Here is a 22,561-nt window from a genome sequence, read left to right as displayed (position 1 = left end):
TTTTCAGAACCAAGATTAGGCAGCAATTTTTTTTTTTCTGTTGCAGACAGTGTCACTCAAGTGGGTAAACCCCGTGCGACGCCATGACGTCGCGAGAGCCCAGAGAATGAAGACAGACACAAAAGAAACCATAGATGATTCGGGAGAGTGCAGTTTTTAGTCGAGGGCAAGAGAGTATTTACAGACGTATGGTACAATCACGAGCTAAACAATGCGAAGCAATAAATTCGTACCTTTCTTTTAGTTTTCTCTTTAAGGTCTGCTTCACCCGGGACAGTATTACACGCTCACACACACACACAAAAACACACACACGCAAACTCACACACGCGCACATCAAAACGTCTCGTATGTCGCGAACACATCGCGCTATGTATCTGCTGGTAAAAGAAACAAAAATAACGCAGTGTTTCCTACAGTTAAGAAGAGCCGTAGCTTGTGTGCTCAGTGCGGAGACGCGACCAAGACGGCCGCCGTGTGTCGCACCTTAAAAGCGGGAAAATACGGGACACTTCCTTGAGATGTATTCACATTTGTGAGAGGTGTATAGCTGGCCCAAAGTTACGGTGGAGGAATAGCATTCTTTTGATGTCTGCAGCCGGAATAAAACAGCAGCGCAGTTAGGACTTGTCACTAGCAGTTATCCATGCAAAAACACGGTAGGTAAAATGGTCACAAATGCATTCACACCTTCAAGGAGTCTAGTGCTCCAGTAGACCTCTCAGTGGAAAATATTCCTCCATATAGTATGTGACAACTTTCTTTTTACGTGAAAGTAAAAAAAAAATAACCCAAGGGATGTGAAAACACCCATGCAGAGGTGTAGAGGGAGGAAGAGCATATACACACCAACCTAATGCACTGGATTCACATACCCTTTTGGAGTTTTTTTCAACCAAATCAGTGCACACAAAGCTATGACGCAGCAATTGCAACTTGCCGAGGGAAAGATAATACGAGGAAGGCCTATAAGCATGCTATCAGCGTAATATACTGGTTAGTATTGATACCTCTCAAAGAGGTTGCATTTTCGCAGTGGCGATCAGAGGTGCATCGATAGTACACGATATCGAATACATAAAAAAAATGGCTGACTTTCGATGGTGCAACAATTCACTGCTCATCATGTGCCAAAACAACTCTGCTATGAGCCATGGTAGAGTGGAGGTCTACAGACCAGTTTTCCCCCACGGGGTTTGCTAGCGTGCATCGAAATCGCGGCACATGGGATTCACCGCGACTGAACTAGAGGACTCGTGTTAGTGGGGAGCCTCGAGGACAAAACAAACATGAACAAAAGCCAATGACAAGTTACCCGGACATATCACAAGTGTGAATACACCCCCCTGCAGAACCGTTGGTGTGTACAGCACACACATTCACAGCCTAGGACAGAAAAAAAAAAAAATCATGGCGGACAAGATATGGAGCGTATGGAGTGTGTGTCGAGAAAGGCAGAAGGCAAAACAACAGAATACACAGACAGTGATGGTGTCAAACAAATCAAGAGTTCACCCTGCAGCTACTACGTCATACGGGCTCACAAGCTCCGCACACACCATGGGCGCCGCCATATTGCTTTCGTTTCTGCGCGCTAATAAAGCGGGAAAGGTTCCTTCGTGATTAACAATACCTGCTAACTGCCAGAGCTATACCACTTTCCCATTTGCATGTCTCCCCACGGCACTCATGAATGTAAATCAGACACTAAAGCAAAAACTAGGAGATTGGCCATCTGTCAGCACTCTTCGAAACATGGTTTAGACAGAGACAGAAGTTGCAAGGCTCCACCAATCTGCCTGCTCCATAGGTGGCATCTCTGTACACTAACTTTTCTGCATGCAACTGCAGACCGTGCACAGATTGTTATTTGGAGTTTCGTAACTGCGAGCATTAAAGGACTCTGAACTGTAGCAGCACGCTGGCCACAGACTGGTGAAGTTGAGAAGTTGAGGGTCTTGGGTCTATGCCTTAGGGCAATGAAGCAATCACAGCAGTTAGTTAAAATGCTATCAATGTTGCCAACCGCCACACAAAGCGAAAATGAAGCTAAACCTAGCAAATTCCGTTTTTTAACTGCCTGCTGTGCTAACATTTTAAAGGCTTTGCTTCCTTAAACATACCCAGCTTATGCAAACAGATGAAAATCAAGCATGACGCCAAACATCCTGAAAAAAAAAAAAACTGCTTTCTGAATGCACACGTGCCCAGTATACAACTCTGAACAATTAAAAAAATTAATAATAGAGCTAAACTCAGATTTCTTGATATCGTACTAACATCCAACTGCTGACAACACACACAAGCACATGCTATTCTAAGGTTAAATGAAACACTAACCGTTGTTGCAGAACTGCATACAACAGTCGCCCAACTGGATCAAGTCAAGCTTACTTAAGAACTATCACGATTTAAGGTTCTCTGCCAGATTTCATTTGGGAATGGAGAAATTGGTGCACAAAAATGGCTACAACACTTCCGCTCATACTAACTGGAAGTAACCCGCTAAAATAGTACAAAGACACCATCGAAGGTGTGCGAGACACAGACAAGCCTGCAAACTATTTAAGGCGATCCCCACTGACTGCGCTTCACCTCCGCTTTACCATGAAGCACTTTGGAGGCTATACAAAGCCCATCTTGACAATGCTACTTAGGCCACGCGGCAGCACTAGAGCACAAACACTGACAATCACTCACACACAGCAAATAACACAAGGCCTCGCCAGCTAACCAACGAGATAGACGACATAAGCATCCACTAGCAGTCAAGCTACACGCCTCTGTAACACGAAAAAAAAAGAAAAAACATGCCATAACCACACTGAAAAGCTGCAATGGTTCTTTCGATACTATGGCCCTTTGAATAATGAAGAATTACGGCCAAAACAGAGAACCGCCACACTTACGTTTATACCTCATATCATTATGGCAAGACTTTCAGCGTACCACCACCACCCTCCTATTCCCGAAAAAGCGGGATTACTCAATGCTTGTGCCACACTTACGTTTATACCTCATTTCATTATAGCAAGACTTTCACCATACCACCATCACCCTCATATTCCCGAAAAAGCGGGATTACTCAACGCTTGTTGTAAATGTTCAACAAACGGCAAATTCGTGTCTTCCATCGGGCACATTTCACAGAAACCAAGAATGCAAAAGCCGCACCATTCTAAAAGAGCAAAAACTCAAAACTGCGGCTCCATCCAGGGATGTCATTTACACCTAAATGTTTCAGTATTTGTAATTTTTTTATCAAGACCTAGTGGACGCTGTCAACTTGGGCTTTTAACAGAAACCATTGAACTGTATTGTCAAATGTAGAATGCTATAAAATAAGTCAGTAAACAAGAACTTTGAGCTAAACGAGCGCGGTGACTTGACGCCACTGCATACAACATTTGGGGAAAGTTTAGCACTACCAACCCAGCGCTATAATGGCGGCAGCATCCAAGAAAGATGGTCCACGGTCCATTACGAATGACACGCTCAAGATGCGCATCTAACAAACAAGAACCAGCAGTTCGATCACATAAGCAGCCTTTCTCCACAACCACCCACACACTTCCTTGAACAGTAGAACCATGGAAAGTGAGAGTAGCGCAAAACGGGACAAAGGGACAGAGAAAGACAGACACAACACAGGCGCTGTGTTGTGTCTGTCTTTCTCTGTCCCTTTGTCCCGTTTTGCGCTACTCTCACTTTCCATGGATCACCGTTACCGACTTGCCCAAGTTTCTACCCTTGTGAACTTGAACAGTAATCGTGCCAAAACCGAAAGCTCCTGCGGCGCCCATGGCACATGAATACGAATGACAAAAAGAAGGCAAAACAGCTCAAAACGCGAACACGAGGCAACGCTCCGACGGTGGACAAGGACGAGGGAAAGTGGGGCATCCAAAACAATGCAGGAAGTACAAAAACTAAAAGAGAAAAGGTCGGAGGAAAACACTGGGCAAGAGGGGGGGGGGGGGGAGGGGGGGAAATAAGTGGTGCCACATGCCGACTAGAGTTCCACGTTATACGCCGTAGCTCCCTCTAGCATCGACGCAATGCGCTAAAAACACCTCGAAATATAGTATAGTGTGAACACACGCTGGCCGGAAGTCGGCCCGGGGCTTCCCGCCAAAATGGCTGGCTGGCTGGGCTGGTGCCCGTGCTGATCGGAGGCGCCGGAAGTATAAGTTACATGAGAGAGAGAGAGATTAAGGGAGACAAGGCGCAGCTTATGTGTATATAACGTGCATCCAACTCTCGACAAAAAAAAAAAAAAAAATCAACTGCGCGTGCAAGCGGCCGAGGGACTTGGCGCTGCTTTCAAGGTGGTGACAACCCTAGTGATTCACCGGCATGGAGGAATGCAAAGGCAAAAGGTTGGTGGGTGTCACATACGGTTCTTTCCTTTTTTCACTGTCTAGCCGCTCAGCAGCAACCTCGCTGCTACACATTAGATGTCACAGCATGGCAGAGTGAAGATGGTGCGAGCAGTTCCGGATGGGACAAGAGATGCTTGCTTGCCAACACTGCGACGTGCCCCCTTCCGGTTTCACAGAAAGTGACTTCAACCTTCCCCCTTAGCCATCAGATTCTCCTGCACTCCTCTGACGGTCCTTGCTTCTTGGAACCTTGCTGGAATAGGATAAAAAGCTCTAACTGTACACTTCCTTGTGGAGTCCAGCATGCTGGATCTGTCTCCTTCGCGACCTTACATATTTATAGGCTAAGCGGGAGACTGCCAAAATCCCTGGGGTTCTGTGCCTGCAAAATAATCGGCTGACCAGTACAAGGCCAGTGACACTCTGGTTTCCTGAAGGGCTATAAATTGCGGCATGAATGTTTTCAACGTAGAGCAAGGTTTTAAACCAATGCTCCAGCCTCTAACTGATGAATACAACTCCAGGGCAAGCATTCGGTACTGCGACGAAGGTGCCCTGATTTGTCAAAGCACACCTATCACAATAACCTCAACAATAACGCTCCATGGAAAGCCCTCTGTGCATTTTCACCAGCTCTGAAGACGAGTTGTACCGACGTTATCACAGCCGCCATGTTGGAGAACCAGGAGCCCGGTGGCGCACCACCATGGCATCTGTGCCGTCAAGTGCAAGCCCTCTACCTACTGGCTCGTCACAGCCTCGAAAGCAGCGTCAAGTTGTTTAGCGGTGTGCACCGGAAGCTCCGGGTGCATCGCTTCTGTTTCACGCGCGGCGGATGTGTATCGCGGGCCTGCCGCTGTTTATCGGCTTTCCTCTTCGACTGGAGCAGAGATAACGGCAGGAAACAAGGGAGCACACGTTTGAAGTGTTCCGGAGGGGGAAAACGGGCCGCGAAAAAATCAAATCGTCGAGATACGGGCACGCCTTCGCGACGGGCCATCAAACGTCCACCACCATCTTCTTGTGGATATCTGTGTTGCCGACAACCTGTGGAGATAAAAAAAAGGCGCAGTTAGAGATGACCTCCTCGCACAATGCAAGTCACCTATGCCTGACAACACGAGGTGCATATGCCTCATGGCTGACAGCAAAATCATGTGATCTTGATGCTGGAATGGCAATTATGCAGATATCGATCAGCAACCATTGGATAGTGCAGAATGCCTTGTTTCGACTGGAAATTAAGAGGAAAATCTAACATGATAGCATAAAGATAACAGAATACCATTGCAAGATAAGCTTTTGCAACAATAAGACTATGTTCTATGCTGGGGAGATTCAAGCAATGATTCGCTATGCTGTGCAGACAGTTTCAGGCATGTTTGTGAGCTACCAGAACAGAACTACACAGCGTACCACACAAAAAGCAAGTCCCTCTTGGCATCCCAGATAGGCTTTCAATTCTTGTTAGTCTGGCATCATTTTGAGCACGAATCCAGATAAGGTTTACAGACAACTGCAGAAGCAGGGGCTTAGTGCGAGACCCAGAGTTTCAGAGATTGAAACAAAACTGATTTGCAACAAGTTTGTATGACACCAGGGCCCACTTGCATGAAACTGATCAGAGAATCTAGTTCCCAGTCTAGCCTTATTCGCAGTCTAGACCCTCTGTTGGATTTGAAGAAAAGAAGGCACATAAATGGTTCTTTGTTGGCAGGCAGTTTAACCGCACCACGATGAAGAAAACAAAATAAGAAAAGGACACTAAAAGCTTCAGTTCTGAGCTATCCTTCCCTTTTATCACTTCATGTTACAATGAAGGTTTTAGCTCGCCTACATGTTTTTTTCTCTTTTTTTCTCTCGAGGGAGTGGTTAAGGTGTCCACCGATGAAGTGAGCAAGTTATGCCCCTTTCCTTTCTCTGAAACCCAGTGAAGGGTCTAGACTAAAAATTTTAGATTGGGAACTTGATCGCATAATTTGCTTTGTGCAACCAGGCCCAGGTGCACAATGAAGTCTCATTTCGCATTCATGATCACCAGTAAGTGAAAAATCTGAAGCAAAACAAGCATCTAAGTGCTGCAAGAAGTTTTTGTATCCCTGAACTCGACTCCTTTTTGTACAACGCAGCATCACTGTACTTGGTTGTTGTACAAGTAGGTTGAATTGCACAACTGTGTGGTCCCTTACATTTCGGAGACTAAAATACGGTCTGTGCAATTCATAGGTTACCAGTTTACAGTTTACAAGTTCTAAAGAACCATTTTAGCACTTCAGTACTCATGCAAGCAAAGTTCCTATTAACGATACTGGCATAGTTCTTAACCCACTTTCTCGCGTGTCGCTGCAACACATTGAGTTGGCCACGTGATATGCCCACCAATGTATCAGTAGGATGCGCATGTGCAAGTTCGCAGTAGTCTTTTGAATCATTACCCCCAAGTTGGCGTGCTCCATCAGAACTACCATAAATCCTGGTTTCCGTTAACTGCAGAACCTATCACACCATCACTGCTTTCAGCATTGCTGCATGCAGATCACCTTTCAACCCTTACGGTCACTCGACACTAGCGAAACTGGCGAGTGTAGAGAGGGCATTGGCCAGTGCTGCACGCACAATGCGAGGTGTGATTTATGATTTATGGAGGTTTAACGTCCTAAAGCGACTCTGGCTATGAGGGACGCCATAGTGAAGGGCTCCGGAAATTTCGACCACCTGGGGTTCTTTAACATGCACTGACATTGCACAGTACACGGGCCTGTAGAATTTCGCCTCCATCGAAATTCGACCGCCAAGGCCAGGACCGAACCCACGTCCTTCGGGTCAGCAGCCGAGCGCCATAACCACTGCAGCGGCTGCCCATGCGAGGTGTAAATGAGGTCATGTACAATTTGAAGATTAAATTACTTAGTATGTGCAAATGCCCATGTGCCTATGTGGAACTAATGTGAAGAACTAGGTGTTGAGCAAGGTAAACGAAATGCAGCTATGGCACTTGAAGGCCAACTGAGTTATTGCTCAAAGCAGGGTACCACTATCGTAACATTTGTATTCGAGGACACCATCTGGGTTCTGTGCGCAGCACGCATCTGCTGAGTTAAATTTGTTTTCGAGGACAACTTCTCTGTTCTGTGTGCAGAACACATCAGCTTAATTAAGTGCCAACAGTTGCTTTTGAGGGCAATTGGGTTCTCTGCGCAACAATCTGCTTAATCGCATCAGTAAATGCCACGTTACTACGAGAGACTACGATTGAAAAAAATACCCTCATAAATATTCAATAAGGAACTTGAGCTACGTTTATTAAAACTTCATATTTTGATAAGTGTCAAAATGCCTCCACCCTGTATATGACAATGAAGCCACACATGGGGAAGGGACACTACCTTCCAAGCCTTCGAGCTTCAGGGGAAAAAAAAATTTTGACAAGCAGCAAACAATACATTATTTGAACCGAATTTTACAAGAATGACACAAAAGCCGAAGAAATTTCACAGGACAATTTCCTGACCTCCGAACGTCAAATGTTCCGATTGCTGCACATATCACGTTGATACCATTCAAGTTTATTTGAAGAAACTATGCGGGATGCTTAGTGCAACTGCAGGCAGGAGCTGTGCTTGTGCGTATTACATTACTAGTGCCTATTTCATTCAGTACATTTTTTTCCGTTTTTTTAATGAAAAAAATTACAGACTACACTTATCAAGTGTCAGACCAGATGGTGGCAACAGAAAATTTTGATGGAGTTTTGACTTTATGCACTAAGCAACATCACAAATCCACTAACAAAGGTCACAAATTCAATGCTTTAAATTAACTTTCAGAGTCTGCAATAAAATAACATAGCGAGCTTACATAGCTTACGAGGCACACAAAATTATATTACAGAAGTCATAAATGAAAGGTCACCAGAAATGCAAATATGCTGGCATGTATAAAGATATTACACACTTGCAACCTCCTTGCAACAGTTGTACACTATACTATATTTCTCACTTTAAAGAACTGAAGAATGGAATGCCAATAACAGATAAATGAACACAGGCATAAGAACAAAGAACACTGATCTGGGACATGAACATTATGAACATGAACCACACAATGCAATGCACTGAGAAAGGGAATGGAAAACAGACTGGCCACAACTGTTTAATTACAAAGCAAAGATAACCTGCTGCGCAAGTTTTTGAAACATTCTGAGAGAGCGTTGATAATTTCATATTTTTTTGTTGTACATAATCTCCAGGGTCACCGCAGTCTGTTTCTCACACACAACCAGACAGGAATGTTTTAGAAATGTCCACAACTCTTAGGCACTGCAAGACAAGGCATCTTGAAATCCCTTTGAGACTTCCTGAGCGTTATGCCCCCACACATCTACTAGTCTTTTTGAAGTGCTACTAATTACAAGGGCATTATAGGCAGCTCGAATGGCAAACCGGCACAAACCGAGCAGAATTCGTCGAAGGAGATCTTGCCGTCCTCGTCGCGGTCGGCGAAAAGGATGGTTTTGTCAACAATTTGCTGCAGCTGAGCTTCTTTGAGGTTGTTGCCAACCATCATTTTGAGCACCTGGAACAACTCGCCATTGGAGATGAAGCCGTCGTTATCCATGTCATAGATTCGGAAGGCAACTGCAAGTGGGTATAACGTGCATATAAGCCATTACAAAAAATGGAAATAAACGTATCTTCACGGATTCAGAGGTCTCAAAAGTGTCCAGCTCCCTGAACAGAAGAGTAAGAAAGAAGCTAACCTGTTTACTGCAAAAGCCTGAGAGACCGCATGACCGGCCACCAGTCTGCTTATCCATCAATCAAAAGCAAAGGTGCAAAGTGACAAGCCGCTTCCCCTCGTCACCCACATTCGTGTCGCCGGTGTTTAGCATAGCATACTTCAAAAGGTGTTTGCTGTATCAAGGCATGATCAGATGAATTTGCGATAGTGAACAGTGCTGGCCAATCGCTGCGATAAAGTGAACATGCTGAACACCGGCACTGAAGGTCAGATGCACATTTTTTAAGAGGTAAAAAACGTAAATCCTCAATGACAAATGAAAGGTGGGCTGGTTCATTACGAGAGTAAATACAGTGGTACTTTCTATTTAGGAGAATCCCAGGCAGGGGGAAAAACAGTCAAAGAAACCCAAATAACGGCCTGAGGGGCGAGTTGGTGCATGATGAAATGAACGGCGCGCAAACAAGGGCACTAACAAAAAAGAGACACCACATGCGCACACTACCAACCCAAATATTTTGCCTATGGCTGTATGTTGCAAGATCTGCCATGAAAGATGCCATTTAGTCCTTTGACCACGGTGCAGACATCCATTCTGCCTACCGCTCTTTGAGGTCTCTGATGCCACTATGTCACACAAAGTGCTGCCTCTAGCCATGCAGCCGGGCTTTGGTTTAAGTTTGCCGTTTTTAAATCACTCTACTTGGAGTTCTGAAAAATGATACGTAGCAACAAAAATGGGCGACTCTCAGGCATACAATGCGATAATCATAAAATGTTCGAAAACCCAAGGGGCTACCCTAAATGCTGACAAAACTTGCAGCCATTCATTCATGCTCTTAGATAAAACAGCGAAATATGTGATTGAGCACACTGATTCCAGCCTTAGTAATATTTTGCTCTTCTTGAGGCACATTACTGTAACACCAAGGATTTATGAATCAATGCAGAGTTTTGGCACCTACTTTCTTTTTTTATCATAAGTGGCGAGACTTGAAATTTTTCAGCACCTAGGGCTCTGCCTGCTCCTCTGAAGGTAGCGCAATCCATGCCAGTTAAGCATGGTCACCACAAGACAGCGGCGCTTTGATATCACAAGCGTCCCGAATGCAAAAGAGTAAAATCTTCCAGTTAGAGCAAAAAACACGGATGCTTGCCAATTCTGTATCTCATGTCTCATATAAAGTTGTTGCAACAAATCACATTAACCTTCACTAAGTGTTGCAGATGCTTTCCAGTTAAACAGGCAACTAGGAACAAGCAATCGCCCAAACATTTATCTTCAGGTCTGAACTGCATTTTACATTGCTTCCCATGCTCCTCTGACATGGGCGCAACAGACAGAAGGTGCGTTGATGATCGGCGGGCCCGTCTATTAGCCAAAAAAAAGTTCGGCCACGTAGTTTTGCTTTCAGAGCTTCACCGTCAGCCTATGGCAACAGTGGCTAACGACCACGCATATCAGTCAGCCAGCCTAGCCTCATGCAATTCAGGACAATGACTGCCTAATCACTGGTATTTTTAACTTGTTTTTTTCCAAAGGAGTCCTGCTGCCCCTGCATCAATGCATACTTCCCTTGCTTCTGTCCGTGTGGCATTTCATTCCAGTGCACCAGAACTCTGTGCTCGCCATGTGATGTTTGCCATCAGTGAGGTGAAGCCTCATGTGTAACGCCACCACGTCGCATACCGAAAGAAGCCATGGAGACCCTTAACATTATGGGGCAGTTCTGCATCCAAAACTTCCCAATAGGAAGCATGAATTAAAGCATTTGATGGAACTGTTAAAAACCACCGTTGTACGTTGTCATGCAGTTTAAATCTTAAACGTGAGAACTTTCCAAGTTTTCTCCAAACAGGTTTTCATTTTTGGCGGTTTATTTTTCTGGGGGGGCAGGGGGGGGGGGGGATTTTATGATTTAACATTCGGCTGATATGGACGCTTTTTCCACTCCCTTGAAGTACGAAACAACCGAGGTTTTACATTACGTAAATGCTGTTAGCTCCTTCGTTTCATTTCTAATAGGGCTACAAACACCATGCAGAGCTATTCCGATACCCACGGTTCGCATTCTTGACGCTTTCCCTGTAACACAGTTGCTGAAAGACTCATGCGTCTTGTTGCACACAAATGCGAGAAACCCGATTATTGCTCTGACAACACTTACATCTCAGCTTGGACTCCTTGTCCCCCTTAACGCTAAACTGTGACACTCCTTGGATGAATTCTGGAAAAGAGAGAAATAACTCAAATGAAGAGTGACGTCAATAACGAAAGTATAGTTGCAAGTGCGTCTCCACTGAATTGCAGCATCAAAAACATCAGCCCCGTTAGTGAATTCAACAACACAGACTCACCTATAAGTTAAAAAAGGGAAGTCTATACAAAGCAGCCAAAAGTGTCAAACAATGAAAGACCAATTGCAAGGCATACATTAACAGGCACAAGTATAACTCGTGGAAAAAGCAAGTTAAGAAACAATCAAGGCAGCAGAACTCTCAACAACAGTGCACAATAATAAATAAAAGGCGCATCTAGACAAACATGAGACCATGTGAACAAGACACCAGCAAAATTTCCAGAAAATGCATGCAGCAAAACATAACATACGTCGTTGTATACATGCAAGCAACTTGTTTTTAGGATATCAATATACAAACAAGGACAGAAAGGATGACATACAGATGTCATAATAATAGTAATGATAACTGCACAAAACAATATTTGTACACTTTCACAAGCACCCAATCTAATCTGGCCATGGGCCTTAAAATTTCTTGCAAATTTGGCTATGATGCTATGCTTTCAAAATGAAATTGTCAAAAATGAGTTGTTAAATGATCAGTTTCTTCTCACTACAAGGACTCAAACGCAAGCTTGCCTCCGGAAACAAACCAGGCAGCATCACAGTTATGTTACGGTGACGACGCTTGACAACTTTTGCCCACCTTAATTAAAACATGCTCACGGGCTACAAGTGACTAAGTGCTGCCTATTAAGCTCACCTTTGTCTTGCTTGTTCCAAGTTTGAGAGTTCTGACCCTAATCATATCACCCTATGTGACTTCACTGACCCCAAGTTCGTGCAATTTCATGCATGCCCAGTGTATATACTTTGTTGCAAGCAAAGAAACCTGATATATGAAGGAAAATGTGGAGCACCTTTGAAGTCAACTTCGCCATTTCCGTCCGTGTCGAAGATGTCTATTACACGCTGTACTAGTGGATTCTGCTGGAGCTCGGGAAGGGACATGAATTCGTCGATGCTCAGGGATCCGGAATTGTCAAGGTCTAGCTTCTTAAACCTCTTGCCGAGCCTTTTGATTTCGTCGGCATCGACTGAAAATGACAGCCGAGACACCGCTGTAGTCTGGGTTAATGTCCCACAGAGACAAACGAGATATGAGGAACACTGTAGTGAAGTGCTTTAGATTAATTTGGACCACCTGGGGTTCTATATGATGGAGGTCCCAATGCTTGCGTGGCCACTGGGCATTTTTCACAATGTTTGTACGATCGCTATAGCCCTCCCGCTCATGATAGAAGAACAAGTTTTAGCTCATTAGAAGGGGTAAACATAAATGTACCGACATCGTGAAAACGCGACCCACAGAGGTCTGGCCACTCAGTACCAGACCTGCGGGACACACAAATGTGATTAAAAATCCACAAGGCACTGTTTCCACAACAGGAACAATACATTTCGTGCCATTATTACACACAACAAGAAATAATTCTGAAGATGCAAAATATCGAAACAGCAAAAGCTTTGTCCAAAACCATGGCAGTGCCATTCAGCTTTCTCTGCTGCTGTTTTTTTTTTCGTCTAAACATCTGCTGCAAGTAAGGTCAAATCTGGCTATCACTTTCCTGTACAGTGCCCGACAATGTCTTCAGGACACACTATTTGCTATTTGCACTCAATATCTTCCAGAACCCAGACAGTGGACTTAGTTTTGCTCTCAATAAAGTGTGCACACAATAAGTACACCAACAAATGAGCAACCGATCTTAAGCTTATTTCAAAACAATTGAACTGTAGCAAACACAGAAGACGTCAAGCCTAAAATAACCTCTCACACTGTTCTTTTCAATGCAGCTGTTTGAATCGAGATTAGCCAATTTCCATAAAACCTTATAACAGCAGCCGAAGCAGCAGGAGGCCATCACCTGAATACTTGGGCATTATTTACTGCCAAAATTCCCTGCAATTTTCCTTCAAGAGAAGTGACAACAGCACCTTACGCTATTATTCACAGAAGGGTGCACAATTTGGTGTTAAAGGACCACAGAAAGGGGTGATTGAGCTTGGCTTTAAAATACTTGCACTATGTAAAGTACAAGCCACCGAGCGTCCATGCCACGTACGGGACCTCAAAAGCGAGCGGGAAACTTGCAATACATTTTTAAAAACTCCCGCTTTCACATCTCGTAGCGACGCGCAGTGCCGGGCTTTTGCACGAAAACCTGGCATACGACGTCACGTCTTGCAAATGACGTCAGCAGCCGTGGGTTATCATTGGTTCACAGCACCAAATTCTTTCAGACGTCACGCACTACCGCGGCCGGGGCCACTCTCCGCGCGCCGCAGCCGGCGGAGGTAGGGGAGGAGGGGCTGGTGAGTGGGGCCGGCGCAGGAGCGCCGCCGTTTTGGTGTGCGAGAGAAGAGGGAAAGGCGCGAAGACGCGGAAGTTCAAATTTTGTCTGCATGTAACTCAGCTACCACACAACATATTAAAATAATTCTTGCTGGAGGATAATTATGAACCGTTGTCTTTTAACATCCCAGACATATCGCACCTTTACTGAGAGCCCCTTTCTGGGTCCCTTTAAGAGCATTCAAAAATTACCAGGGCACTTAAGTCTGCTTACGTGGAGGAATAAAAAAGCATGGAACTTTCTAGAACGCAGGTTAATTCCGCGACGCCAGTGCACGATTAATTTTTTAAAAAATATTTTTAAGTTTTAATTTTTTACTTAATTTTTGTTTATTTTATGTTTTTTGTATTTTTGAATTTTCTGTATGTTATTGTTTACTTTATTTTACTTTTCACCTACAGGTGCTATATCAACGTCCGTGATATTGTGTCATCAATGTGTAATTAATTGCAATTTATCAACCAAATGTTTCCCACAGCAAGATGTCGTCCCGCACTATATAACACAATCAAACTTTTGCACATTTATCTCCGCAGAACAATGTAATCGTGTGGAGAGTTTTGCTGACACAAAACACCGAGTATTGTGACATCAGAGTAATTTCTGCATTTAATTAATTAAGTAATTAAAATTCACCAACCAAATTTTTCCCACAGCGAGATTCATCACACACTACCTAACAACAAAATGTTCACACATTTTTCTTCACAGAACGACACAATCGCGTGGAGAAAGTTTTGCTGACACGAAACTCTGGACAGAGCCATCTAATGCTTTCGCATTAATAACATTCGAAATACTATTTTGACATGCTGCACTTTTGGACACCATAAATAGAAGGTGATGTTAGTACTCACAGTTGGAGCACATCTCCATTGGGAGAGAGCTTTCATTTCCCTGAAAAAAATTAATAAAAAGTGACAATTTTAGAAAACGAATGACAACCTGTTATGCAAGATCTCACATTAAAGACTGACAACTGCCTCAGCATTTTCAGCACAAAGACAGAGTGAGTAAGCAAAAAAGGCACAATACAGAATAAGTCATCAACGAAGTTCACTTCCTATTTATACTGCATGTCATATATAGGGTACCAGTTAATGAGCATTGCAGTCTTGATTCCCACTTAAATTAGATGCAAAAGCCCTTTGATCAACCCTGCTCATTAAGAGACATCAACATATTGCTGTCCACTCTTGTTCATGAAAAATAACAGAACTGTGGTCTTTTTTCCTTGCTATCAAATGATCCAAGCAATGCTATTCAGTTTCCGTGATGTTCGGTTAGAATTGCAGCAATTCTATCAAGGTTCCATGATGCCCAGTGAGCACAGACTGCCATCAAACAAGAATCAGATCAGTGTACATACAAATCAACTTTATTCGCATGCCAATACCTCTCATTTTTCGCTACTCTAGTTTATAAATGCCAGTATTCAGTGAACGTCGTCTTATTCGTGCCAGCAAGTGACGACCCCCGTTGATCCAGGCCAACTTGCATTCCTTCTCAGTGCCCCTCTGAGAAACCTCATGTAGACTGAATTCGGAGCCTTCTACTCACAAAACGACATGACGTTTTTTTCGTAAAATGCGAGATTCAACGTCCTGAAGCCACGCATGGACTGATTCTGTAGTGGAGGGCTCCGGAGGAATTCAGAATGCCTGAGGTTCTTTACCATGTGCTTGCTTCACACAACCATGAGCATTTTGAATTTTGCCTCCATCAAAATATGGCCGCTGCGGCTGGGACCAAACCCGCGGCATTGATATCAGCAGCCAAACACCAAAGCCACAGAGTCACCATGTCATGTCCAACTGAAGTTTATTACTGCCACAAATAACTGATCGGGCACCAAGCAGGCATCTAGTGTTTCACTGCCTAGTCACAACGGTAATAAACTTCAGCTGATACCCAGACTTCGTGGTATACCTCTTCTCTTCCGTCTTATCAAACTCGCAGTATGCAAGCTGTGTTACAAGTAATTGTTAGAAGTAATCTTTAAAAGTAATTGTTACAAGTAATCACTACAAGCAGTTGTTACAAGCAATGTTACAAGTCACTGTTACAAATAATTGGTAAAAGTCATCATTACAAGTAATAAATTCACTGAAGCTTAAATAACCACGCCTTTCACGCTCAACTACACATTTAAGCATGTTACACAAAGTTACCTGCTGCTTCAGTAATTCAGGGCCGAAAGCCCCAGAGCAGTCGTGCTCGTGGCTAAATAAAATATTATACTTTAATTATTCAGGGCATATATACCATTTTCTGACCCTTTCTTTCTGCACTGGTAGTATGCTGAGCTGCGCTAGAAGTAACCAAAGACTCAAGAGGGATAATAGAATGAGACCTTACAGAGATTAACCCCCCTCCCCCCAAGATACCGCTCTCCACTTATTTACGTTCAGTAATTATGAATCACTACCATCTAACCAGAGTTTCACACTCTAAACTTGACGCTAGACGCTACACTTGAGGCACACTGACACTTGTAATGTACATTGACATTGTTCCTCTGAGCTTCTGCAGTTTTCAGTTGCACAGCTAAGTGCATTACGTAAAAAACAAATTATGTGTCCTACTTCTATGAACTGCGAACTCCACTGCAATTTCAAAACTTTTTGTAAAGAGGCATGTTGGTGTCCATGTTTTGTGAGTGGCAATGAAGCATACAAGCTACGCTGACTGACTGCGCAGCAGATAAAGAAGCGTGTCCCTTAACTCTGGTGCAATGATTGTGACAAGGACACCCTTTTTATGCTCTCAAGATAAGGCTTTATAGCAGGCCAACAAAACACAGACATGGAAACAAGAAACAGGCTAGCGGCCTAGCAGATCGTGCAAAGTCAAAACATCAAATACAAGAAAGGAATAACTAATAATTAGGAATTTTGCACAATTAGAAACTGCACACGTGCTCTAATATGGTTATAATGGTTAAGATGCCCCAGCAGCGATCTCCAACATTCTCTGTTCAAAAAAATCCAAGTCCTCTTAGACAAGAAGAATCTTACAGCTTGCTGTCAGATACTGCGCGTTCTATATTTAATGGTCCGGGTTGTAAAGTATTTTCTTGCGCAAACTACCGGCACCTATGGGCTCAACCAATGAACACAAATCAGCTTATGGTGGTCCACATTTTCTTCAGCAATTTAACATCATAACTTGCTGAAATTTTCCGGAAATGGCAAAAAAAAAAATGCAGTTGGGTGTGGCAGAACATTCGTGAAAACAAGCAGAGCAGTTGATCTGACATGCAGCGTCATCCGGTGAACAGTCAGGCAATTAATGTCCCGGCTTGGGCTGGGCCTCGTTTGCAAGATGGCGCAGCCTGTCAAATCGGCTGCTCCGCTCACTTTATAGGCTACCGCAATTTTTTGCCAACTCGGGAAAATCCAACCAAATTACGATTCTAAATACTGATAAAAAATGTGAATCATCATAAACTACCTTGTGGTCAGTGTACGAGCCCAAATAGGTAAGTAGTTTGCATAGGACAAATTTTTTACAACCCAGATAGATAAATACGAAGCAGGCAGTAATATAAACTGAGCACTGCCAAAAACTGTCATTCAAAAGAACCAGGCTGTTTCTTTTTTTCATTGCTTCTATCTCTGAATGAATAATGAAAGGGCCCGACATTAACCTTTGCAGGTGAGTGCATCCGGAACAAGCTCGCTGTCCGCAGGAGGTAAATTTATGGCTGACTGCATCCAAGTTAATTACTTGTAACGAAGCTGAAAACCCAACCTTGAATTGCTCCACCGCACAACCGTGCACAGTCAACAAGAACAAAACTCTCCCACATTCAAAAGCCAATACTAAGGCCACCGGAGTGAATGAATGGCACCAAACCAAAGGTACTATCGCCAGCAAAATTACGGGATGCCTGTTTTCAGAAAACAATTGAATGCAATGTTCCCTGTTACCACCAGGTCGTGGAGCTTAAGTGACTGGCTTAGGCAACTGTGCTGCATAGTTTTTTTTTTCGGCATACCTACATCACAAACTCTTGCTGCTAACAGCACATTATGCAACACCTATTCAACTACCTCAGCTTGAAAATGAGACAAGCTAAGTTGTTGGGTGAGTTGGTGACGATATTCCATAGCTACAGCGCTACAAACGGAACATAGAAGGAAACACACAGGGACAGAACGTGGTGCTGTGTACTGTCCCTGCGTGTTTCCTTCTATGTCCCATTCGTTGAGCTGTAGTCATGAAAATGAGGTATAAGTGACTTCATCATACATACATTCACAAAGAAATGATGCTGCAGATTCTGAATTCATTTCGAATGAAACATGGGGGGCACAAAAAAAAAAAGGAATCAGCACATGTTCCATGCATCATGCGAAAGCGGAACTTGTTGAGAGATTTTTTTTCCTTTCCGTTCAATGTCCACCAAAGTGACTCATTAGCTGATACGACAGGAGAGAAATGTGCCGTAGTAAGTCTTGAAAGGCATTTCCTGTTTCGCAAGTAATATCCGTGCTACATGGGCAAATTTAATGCTCGTAGTGCTCAATGCCTTGCCACAAGTTTTAATGGCATTTGCGCAGTGCCACAAACAAAAATTTAATGGCATTAGCCCTAATGACGTTCACAACATAATGAGTTAAGCCACAACACCTTCGCCTGAAAAATGCACACTCTCGACACCATTCCACGCGTAGAATAACACACAAATTTGTTGGTAACAACTTCCTATCAAGTAGCAAATGGTTTACTGACAACTTTCAGTTAGATGAGGTGCCTCTAATGCATTTTTGATACGAATACCGTGATTTTGACTGGTACTTCTGAAAAATATTCTTGGTTTATTCACTGTCACTTTCTGACGCGTCAATTGCAGGCTACTTTTTCAATCTGTCAACTAAGAACAGGGGGCATATTGTGGAAAATAATTCTTATGTTACATTAAGACAACTTTGTCAAGATTTTGAGTTCATTAGCACAGTTTAAAATCAAATAAATTTTTTTATTAGCTTGCAGGCATTATCGTCACCGTGACGTGCACACAACGAAATTAAATCTAGATGTGTAGCACCAACTCCAAAAATAATTGCATTAACAAACGTGAGGCATTTATCATTTACCAGCATTTCTGCTGTGGGTGTGGCACGGGTATAAGTTGGTGACTGTTCAATCCTGGGACAGGTAGACAATGGTATAGCAGTAAGACTTTATTTGAGGTTAAAAAAGAACTTGATGTGGCTAGAAACAACTTTCCACAGCCTGAGGAGGTCAACTAAACATGTTTACATTAGCTAAACAAATGTAAACATGACATCGTGCACCGCACGCAGATAAAAAGACACTGCCCCTACTGCGTGACATTTCTAAACATTAAACAAGTAACCTGTGTAGGGACTGCAACATATTACCTGCATTTTCATATAACCCTGACTGAACTGTTTCCAGGCAAAAACTACTGCCAGGAAAGTCTACATACAACAACTCGCAGTGGCCATAACATAGCTGCGTAAAAACAGTGCCCCACCCTCAATTCTTTGATCAAGACACCAAGCATAAAACTTTAAAAGTTCATGCTTCTGTACTGGGACTCAGGTTACTGTGAAATAGTACACGCTTCTCAGAGAAGCATGTGCACATGAAGTCCTCAACAACATCTATCATTTTTTTTCTGTGCAGAAGCCTTATCTGGCTATTTTGAAAGCGGCACCATGCCATCCGAAATGGCTGCGGTATCGCAAAGCTTTTCAAGGCATTAACATTCCATATACAAGTCTCCACAAACAATGTATAAGTAAGCAAGAAATGCCTCGCATGATTTCTAAAGGTCAGCCTGCAATCTGGCAACGCTCGCAGTCCGTGCACGGAGCATTAGGAAGAAAGGCTAATAACCTGTGTCCCAAGTGATGTGCATGTTTCAGGCACTGCCTGCCAGCCAAACACAAGGCAGTACCAGCTAACCTGCACACTTCCAGTTCACTGCCAATGATGTGCGTATTCCTAATTTGCCACATATTTGCACACTAGGACTCGACGACTCTGGGATTTACCACTAATTATTACAACTTTACTGAGCATAGAGCTAAAGCTACAATTTCCTGTTAGAATGCTAATACCCTTGAATAAACCCTAACTACAAATTTGAACTACTCAGATGGCAGGCTGGGTGAATTGGTAAGGCGGTTAAATTATACTGCAATGCAAGACATCCACATGAAATGGACCGCACACAACCGCACTAACCTCCAACTTATCTGAGAAGAGCAAAGCACAATATGTAGGCAACCTGCGGCTAGACATTTCGCACGTGTGAAAAACATTTCAACACAGCGTAATGGGAGAGTTCGTAATGCATGTCGAAACAATGTTGTTGCGAAGGATAAGAGCTCCTCTGTCTCTTCGTTTCCTTCACTTTTGCACTGCTCCCGTTGTTTCGAAACATTTCAATGAGGTGCTACCTGAACGTCGCAAAAACTCAGCTCTTCTGAACACATGAAGGAGCTACAATAATATCTGCACTTTTAACTGAAATATAGTTCTCATGGAATACGTCCATCGGTTGCCTGCATATCGAGCTTGGCTCAGTCGGGAATCTGCACTCGTGTGTGTCCTGTCCTTTGCATGTCTGTGTCTTGTGCATTGCGCTATAAAATTCCAACCTTTTGAAAAATGCGCCGCAGCACACACGAGAATGCACGACGCAGTAAAGCGGCTTGTTTCAGTCGTGGCGTTGGCTACAGATGGCGCAATATAATCAACGGGCGGTCATTAACTTGACAGGACTGCGCCTCACGTACGGAGGAATGCGAAGAGCAGCACGAAAAACAGTGGGGGGGGGGGGGGGGGGGGGGGGGCAGAAGGCGGTGGGGGGGCTACGCAACGCACTGTGTTCAACGATCATTGGCGTGTAACGGAAAGGCCACAGGACCGACACGCTCCGCGGGCCACGCTGAAAATCTACACGCTCGAATCGAATCAACCGCGTGCCAGAGACCGCACGAACACAGGCCACAGGGATTATAACGCGAAAAACTACCAAAAAAAGGAGCCCAGGTCCGCGCAGTCAAACTGCAACGGGTGGTGTTACGCACATACAAATACATACAAAAGAAAAACCCCGACAAGCGCCTCCCGCATCATATAGCTTCGCGTGAGCCAAGGGTTGCGCGCGACATCACGGGCGGGTCGCTGAAAAATTTAACGCGCCTTATTTTCACTTTCCAACTTCCTTCGTTCGTTCGCGCTACGAAGGCCGCGAACCTGGAAGCAGCATTTGGCCGACTAGATACATCACAACAGCTCTGCGATGCGCAGGGGTGCGTCAAGATTAAGGAAATTGAAAAAGAAAACAAAAATAAAAGGAACGACAGAACGCCCTCCACACGTCGGTCGACGAGGAACTGATGTGCGTTCGAGCAGTTGACCTGCGAAACTGAGTCGGCGGTGCTTGCCCGCAAAGCCGTTCGCCGTTGCTGCTTCTTTAGCGTGAACGAAGGAAGGAACGAAAGCAAAAGAAGAAAGCATAAGTTTGGACGGAGGCATCGCACACCGCTATGGCTGCGCCGCAGCACAGGCCTCATCACACTTCGGAAGGCGCAGCAGAAGCGAAGGCCCACTGCAGCGGGCCCGGAAATTCCAATATCCTTAGGCCTAGGGGCATTTAAACGCGCCCGAAGGACGAGCATTACAACTCCCTACGCTAGTAGGGGTACTAAGGGCGTGTACGCCCCACGAAGGAGAAGAAGAGGGTACTACACGGGCTCATTGCCGTCGCACGCAGTGGCGAGGCTGCAGCAGTGAGTAGCGGTTTCACCCGGTTACGGCCACAGCGCTCGGGCTCGCGTACCCTGTCCGTGCGTGTGTTGCGGCGCAGTCCAGCTCGCGGCAGAACGCCCCTGGAGGCGTCGGCGAAGGCACTCACCATGTTTGGCGGTGGCTGGCTCGGACTACAGCACGACAAATCCGCGCCCAAGGACCGCCACCCGCGAATAAAGCGCGACGAATTTTCCTGTCCCCGGACCACTAACGCCGCTACTACGATCAGACGGCCCGAGGGATGGTGGAGACATCTAGTGCGGTTTATTTTCGAATTGCCCCCTCCCTTTTTGCTAGTTTTTGTTGGAGCCCGGCGTCTTGTTGTTTTCATTCCTAAAACGAGAGTGCAAGGGTTTATTTTTTCTTGCAACGTAAATAATTTTATTTGCCAAATGTTGCATAAGACCTTTAAACTGCGCTAGAGTTATTGGAAACAAAATGGCTTTTTGAGAGTTGTCCATATGGTGACACTTTCAGTCCACGCGCTTCGATAAAACTGAGGTTCTCTTATCTCTCTGTCTGCAAAGTTTGTAAATCGCATGGAGGAAGGAAAGAACAAAGTAGAGGTACAGCGAACTACACTGTAGTAGAGGCCAAGGTGAATAGTAAATAACGGCCGGTTTGTAAACCCACCGTAAAACAAAGAATAATGAAACGAAGAACTTCAGCTTAATTCTGGCCAGAACGCCTAACAAACTTTGACTAAACGATATGTGCCTTTTTGTGCTTTTTGCCCCTCGTTGAATTTCTCTTCACTTCATCATTAACTATATAGTGTCATTCCTTATGACTAGGAGAAGCACATTGACGCCGTGTTTTTGACGTCCTTTTTTCGCACTCATTCGCGCATCTATATAATTCGGTTTTACCATGTGTTTTACGCATTGTCTAGAAGGCATAGAAACTGGTCTTTCTCAGAAATTTTCTCGAGAAAAGCGAACTGTTGGTTGCACTGTTTTCCGTTTTGCTTGCATTTAAAAAATAA

General features: G+C 44.2%; 1 protein-coding gene across 1 annotated transcript; it reads right to left on the bottom strand.

Moving 5' to 3' along the window:
- Positions 1-135: 135 nt before the first annotated feature.
- On the bottom strand, positions 136-21,843 carry LOC144104217 (calcineurin subunit B type 2). Its single transcript, XM_077637095.1, has 7 exons — positions 21,683-21,843; positions 14,640-14,679; positions 12,286-12,462; positions 11,291-11,350; positions 8,835-9,019; positions 3,759-5,429; positions 136-3,574 (listed from the first exon to the last, which is right to left on the bottom strand). Exons 1-6 carry the CDS (start codon positions 21,683-21,685, stop codon positions 5,382-5,384), a joined length of 513 nt encoding a protein of 170 aa, XP_077493221.1. The 5' UTR covers positions 21,686-21,843; the 3' UTR covers positions 136-3,574; positions 3,759-5,381.
- Between the last annotated feature and the right edge of the window lie 718 nt (positions 21,844-22,561).

Source organism: Amblyomma americanum, chromosome 9 (assembly GCF_052857255.1).
Source record: "Amblyomma americanum isolate KBUSLIRL-KWMA chromosome 9, ASM5285725v1, whole genome shotgun sequence".
In the NCBI taxonomy this organism is placed as follows: Eukaryota; Metazoa; Arthropoda; class Arachnida; order Ixodida; family Ixodidae; genus Amblyomma; species Amblyomma americanum.
Note: the sequence above shows the minus strand (reverse complement) of the source record. Positions and strands in the feature narration are given on the sequence as shown.